This window comes from Octodon degus, unplaced genomic scaffold (genome assembly GCF_000260255.1).
Source record: "Octodon degus isolate 3935 unplaced genomic scaffold, OctDeg1.0 scaffold00087, whole genome shotgun sequence".
Taxonomy (NCBI): Eukaryota; Metazoa; Chordata; class Mammalia; order Rodentia; family Octodontidae; genus Octodon; species Octodon degus.
In genome coordinates, this window is record NW_004524663.1 from 5,343,278 (window position 1) to 5,349,879 (window position 6,602).

At 40.7% G+C, this 6,602-nt stretch overlaps 1 protein-coding gene across 1 annotated transcript in view; it reads right to left on the bottom strand.

Annotated features, from left to right (window-relative positions):
• Positions 1 to 6,601, bottom strand: part of Pgm5 (phosphoglucomutase 5) — a 204,185-nt gene extending 197,584 nt beyond the window's left edge. Inside the window, exon 1 of the mRNA XM_004637168.2 lies at positions 6,230 to 6,601. Coding sequence (XP_004637225.1) covers positions 6,230 to 6,490 — 261 coding nt within the window. The 5' untranslated portion in view covers positions 6,491 to 6,601. The remainder of the gene's footprint in view (positions 1 to 6,229) is intronic.
• Between the last annotated feature and the right edge of the window lies 1 nt (position 6,602).

A 6,602-nucleotide genomic window follows, 5' to 3' on the forward strand; every position in this document is an offset into this window, starting at 1 on the left:
TATATATCACATTTATCATAGAGAATTTATACCTGTACATGATATAAGTGGATTCTAGTTGGGTTTTGATCCTACTTTTACTTCCATCTGTTTCAGATGCTCTTCAGTGGTTTAGATCTAAAGGAGTTTAAGAGACAAATGCGACATAATGGCTACAAAAGTGCCCTTACCCCTTCCCGGATGAGTCTACCTGCCACTAAGAGCAATCTCCCACTTTCTCCCCTTTTAAGTCTTCTTGGTCAGCTAAACTGCCTTCAGTTTTGGGAAGATGACAACATGTCAGTCTCTCTCAGATGTTTTATGGCTTTTTTAAAGTCGTCTTCATCTGGAGATGACATTCCACAACATTATTGTCCAGCAGTAGCTTTCTCTGATGGTGGAAACCTTCTCTGCTGTTCTCAGCCCCTACCCATTGATGACTGTGGAACACTTGAAATATAGCTAGTGTGACTGAAGGACCAGATCTTGCGTTTTGTTTTATTTAAATAAAGTAGAACTTCAGCCACAAGTTTAGTTGCTACATGTCTGGACAGCACAGGTGTACATAATTTAGCATTTAAAATTTGCTTCTGTTGTTTTAAAACATGGAGTTGAACTATTATGCTCCAAAACAACTATGTGCAAAATAAAGGTAGATCACCAATGGGCCGGGAGATAGCTCAAAGGTCTAAAGAGCCTGTTCAGGCAAGCTTAGGCACGTGCAGGGGACCAAGGTTCGATCCCCAGCACAATATAGCATACCAGCCCCACCCTCAGGGCAGGCGGAGCCAGTAAGTAAGTAAGTAAATAAATAAATAGTAGCTCACCAAATGCTGTACACTTGCCTGATTTCTTGATGTTATAACCTTAGCAATAATGAGGCATGGCACAAAGCCCTGTACTCACAGTTGGAAGGCTGCCCCTCGTTTTTTCCCTGCCAGATTTTGCAGGGCAGACACTTTAACCTCTTGAAGCCGCTTGTCTCTCCATCTATAAGCTGTGTGTGCAGCATCACTAAACTATCCTCAGCAGCAAATGAAGCCCTGCACCTGAATACGCTTTGCAATAATACATATCCCTAATAAATATAAAAGAAGGTAATTATTATCACCTGAATATATTTCAAGACAAAGTAATTTGACTACATGTATTGAGTAAAATCTGTAGTGGGCCACATGGCCAACAATTTATAACTCTATTGCAAGTGTTAGCCAAGAGAAAATTCATTTATTGAAGAGCTATGCATTGTACTGGCATATATATATATATATATAATATATATATATATATATATATATATATATATATATATTAAAATCTGATTGGAAAAATAATTGGACCTGGGCATGGTGGCCCATGCCGGTAAATCCCAGCCCTCAGGAATGCTGAAGCAGGAAATCCCAAGTGTAAACCCAGCCTGCACAATGTAGCAAGACTCTCAAAGTAAAAAAAAAAAAAATCTTTTTAAAGGGCTGAAACTGTTAGCTCAGTATGAGGGCACTCAGTTCAATCCCTGGTACTGAAAAAAATCAATAAATAAATATTTTTTAAAATTGGTTACAAACTTAACTTGTTCATGATTCATTTAGATGATACAATTTGCTACTTTTTGTACATTTATCATTATTTTTATATCATTCTATATAATACATTTGTCCAGAGAAAAGGACATTCTACAGGAAAACTGATATGGTTCTTCAATAAATCCATTTCAATAATATACATATAATTGATATATGTCTACATATAGATACAAATACTATAACATATGTACTTCTGAAGGTGAATTAAAGCAATTCACATAAGAATACAAAAAACAAAAATTATCTCCTCACTTACTAATCCAGTGATGCACAGAAGATGAACACATAAAAATCCAGGCACCCACAGTGATATTTAAAAAATGAAAGTGAAACAAAACAAAAATTGTTTGTCATACAATTCATTTATGGAGATAGCCACTAAGCCACATTCGCATTCTGGAAATTTTCAATGAGAGAGAGAGAGAGAGAGAGAGAGAGAGAGAGAGAGAGAGAGAACAGGAAAAACAGTCCTGTTGTGAGTAAAATATCTAGTTGATAAGAAAAGGCCAGCTAATGAAATTAGAAAATCAAGAAACCACCATTTTGAAACTCCTAATAAAATAACTTAAGAAATAACCACTAATGCATATTAAGACAACTGAGTAAAGGCTGCTAAAGAACTGAACATGTATATTATATAAAGTTGATTCCACAGGCTGGCTGGACTCAAGGGAAAAGACAATCAAGAATACAGGCAGTAACTACCATAGCCCTGCAACAATCTCAGCATTCAATGCTGGCATAACCAGAGATTGTGTTTCCTAATAAGATGAAACCCAAGTACACAATACCATAAAATACTGTTTTTAAGAAAAATGTTATAAGACTTACAATGGGACTGAATGCTATACTCCCCCCCCCATTCACATGTTGAAATCCTAAACCCCAAGTTTACTAGGAGGTAAAGCTTTTAGAAGGGTGATACAGCTCTGAGAGCAGAATCCTCACATTTGGGATTAGGACCCTACAGAAGAGAGTCCAGCAAGCTAGCCCAGTCCCTTCCACTGTGTGAGGACATTGCAAGAAGACACCATCCCATGAGCAGGTAGGTGGGCTCTCATCAAACATCCAGAAGGCCAGCACCCTGACCTAGGCCTTCCCACGCATGGAATAATTTTTTTTTGTTGTTATCTATAAGGTGTCTAGTCCTTCCTATTTGGCTATAGTGACCCATATGGACTAAGGCAAGTCTTTAGAACTAATTTTCAGTTAACCAAAGCCACAACAATAAAAACAAGATAGAGTAAAAAGTCACATGACACTATAAAATGCAATGTGAAAGTTCTAGTAAAGGGTACATGCTACAAGACAATTGATCTGGTTCTTCAACAAATCAATTTCAGTAATAAATAAGGTAGTACTGGCTGCATTAAAAAAAAAAAAAAAGGTTGAGATAAATAACCAAATGTAGTGTCTGCTCCTTAGTTGGTAGAAACTGGTCTGAATAAACAGTCTATAAAACAAACATGGGCCAGCCAAATAACTCAGCGGATTAAAGCACCTCCAAGCAGGCACAGGGGCCGGGGGTTCAATCCTCGGGCCTGCCGTGCCAGCCCCACTTCAGGGCTCGCTGAGACTGCAATTGAGACTGGGCATGGTGGCATGCACCTGTAATCCCAGCTCTTAGGAGGCTGTAAACAGGTGGATCACTACGAGTCCAATCTAGTAGTGAGACCCTGAACATGCTGTAGACCCTTCCCTAAAATAAAAAATAAAGAAAAAAACATGTTTCCAAATAATTCAGTATATCTAAGTGTAATAAATGATATGCAATAAATGGTATGAGGAAACAATTTTTTCTTTGGCTGACGCTCTATAACTATGTAAAAAAAATATTCTTTAGGGAATGATTTTGGGGATCCATATTGAATAATTTAGGAGTAAATGTCATTTTCTTTAACATTCTTGAAAATACTTAAGCCAAAAAGAATAACACAAATATTGCAGATGTTTAAAGCTAGATTATAGACCTATTGATGTCATTAATATTACTCTATAGATTTCTCTGAAAGTTTTACTATCTCACAAACTAATAAATAATAATCACAAATAATATAATAAAGTTTGAAAATCACAATGTACACAGATATGTATTTGAAATGTCTGTTTCAAACTCTCAGCTATTAAGACATAAGCAATATAGTTTAACATTCAGAAATTTCATACTTCTGTTCTCCAACAATTAAAATTATGAAAGATTAAGTATTATTTCTCATAGAAAATTTCTTTATAAAATAACTTTTTTAATTCTAAATCAAGATTTTTCAGATAGAATGTTGCCCATTCTGACATATTCACCAAGTCAAAGAGAACAAACTCTAGTTTTCCCAGCCTGGTGAAGAATAATATCTTCCACAGCCAGGAAAATAGCTCAGTGGTCTAAAGCACCTGCTTAGGCAAGCTTAGACAAACACAAGGACCACGGTTCGATCCCCAGCACCACATGCTGTGCCAGCCCCGCGCCCAGGGCAGGATGAACTGGCCACAAAAAAGAAAAGAAAGATATCCAATATGAAGTCAAAATTCTGGGGCCAGGGAGATGGCTCAGTGGAATAAGTGCTTGCCTGGCAAGCACAGGGACCTGAGTTCAATCCTCGGTTCCACTTAAAAAAAAAGAAAAGAAAAGAAGTCAAAATTCTAATTCAAAGCATTTAGAATTATTCTTAAGAAACCCATCCTATCCTGCAATTTGTATGTGCTAATAATTATAATAAAAAAGGAAAGAGAAAGGGATAACAGTTCATCTTGCCAAGTCTCAGCATTCCAAGAATGTTCCCATCAATTTTCAATCCTGCAAGACCAATTCTGCTTATAACTTCCCAGTCCTTCTGGATCATATTTCGCCTGAAGCCAACCTTCTGACTATTCACTTTGGCACAAGGCCCACAAAGAAGAACAAAATGAGGAAAAGATTGGTTAGAGTTGGCAGCTTGACATTCTAAAACGTGTCCAGCATCGCCTGCATCCACACTCACCCTTCTTAGAAATAGCATTTTCAGAGGTGCTTCTTTGTGTGCTTTAATTGTTCTTTCTGCCCTTCACAAGAATGACTATGCTACACTTGAGCCTAAGTAGGCACTCCAGCTCTGCCTCTAAAGTCAAGAAATGTGTTCTATCAGAGAAGACTTAATGAAGAGTCCTTATGGTAAAATCAGCCATGAAACAACAAAGCATAGTACTAATTTATCTATGCAAACCAATAATTGCAGTTTAAAAATACCCTCACCTACAATAAATATTGAACAAACTCTTTCTCTTACTGACTGGACAACTGGGCCAGGAAAGGGGGTATGCACAACCATCCCAGGGCTCATTATTATCCATCATTCTACAGGAAGATCTTGGTCAGACTACAGCAAAAGATTGTTTGGAAACCCCTCTCCACCTCCCTGATTCTAGCCAACTTTCATCAATTGCAGGTAAGGAACCAGAGACAAACACCAGTACCCGATCTGTAGCATCATTACCTGCTTGAGTTGAAAAATCACAATTGTACCACTGACCACCAATCACTGGTTTTCTTTCACCCTATTGATTTTGGATAGATATATATATATATATATAATCACAATTGTACCACTGACCACCAATCACTGGTTTTCTTTCACCCTATTGATTTTGGATATATATATATATATATCCCATTCCTGAAACACTGAGAAAGAAAAATTTTAGTAGCCAACCCTAAAGCATAGACAACCCTAAAGATGGAAGAGGAGGAGAAGAACATTAAAAGATTAGAAAGGAGGGAGTGAATCCACACTGTTTTGTTTCGTATTTAAAGATGTCCACATTAATTTATACTTCTACTTTCTTTTGGGGGAAAGAAATTTCCCCCAAAAGTTTTTGGGTTTGCTCTGGTTGCATTGACAAGGCTGTGACCTGTCTTTTTAAAAGCATTTGCTACAGACAAATTCAGAGGACCCTAAAGTTATGCTGCTGGACTGGGGAAGAAGAACCAGGGATACAGCCAAAGGTGCTGCTAGATTTAGGATCAAAAACAAAGGACAGAAGGAGGTCCAAAGCATCTTGGGAGAAGTTAAGAAACGCACTAAGAAAATCACTGCATATCTAATTTCAGAGTATTTAAAGATATGTTTCCTGGAAACTGAGTGTCCAGGCTGTATAACATCAAACTAATTCATCCCACTCCAAAGTAATCATTAAGTAACCACTGGGTTAAAGAGCCAATGATCTAAAATACTCTTGGGGTCCACCCTTGACAACTACATCCCAGTTGACTCTCTCTCTCTCTCTCTCTCTCTCTCTCTCTCTCTGTGTGTGTGTGTGTGTGTGTGTGTGTGTGTGTGTGTGATACTACATTAACTTTAACTTTGGCAGAGTCAAGATTCAGGAGGAGTCCAAATGGACTCAGGGAACACTTGGGATTCTGAAGACGTCTGCGTGGGTAAAGTGGGATGGTGAACAAGGCTAAGACAATATTTTAAGTTTAAACTGCGGCGTAATGAAAAAGAGAACCTTGAAAAGAAATCACGAGCCAGTGAGGGGCCCAGACCAGGATGACACCCGGCTTCAGGACGCCCTCAGGCTGGAAGGGGGCGGCCCTGGGGGTTCCTGGGGTGGTGGGCCCTGATCCCGCGCGCTCTCCGGGTACCGGGGAGGTGGAGGGGCGCTAGGGCTGGCGGCGGGCGGGCCCCAGGACTCACCCCGTTGGCCGCGGCCATCTGCACCACGATCTCCGTGGCCGTCCTGCTGAAGTACCTGCCGTCGCTGCCCACCACCATGGTGCAGCCCTGGCGGTCGCGCAGGTCGATGGACGACAGCACGCTCTGGATGAAGTTGGGCAGGTAGTTGCGCTGGCCCTCGAAGAGCCCGGTGGGCCGCCGCAGCCCCCCGCCCCCGGTCGGCCGCTGGTCCTCGTAGGGCGCGGTGGGCACCGTCAGCACCGGGATGGGGCTCCCCTCCATGGCGCCTCGGGCCGGTCCTGCGCGGCTGGGCAGCCGCGGGAATCCGGGAATCTGCGGGCCCCACCGGCCTGGCGGCGCTCCCGGCTCCGCCTCGCCGACCCCTCCCCTGCCG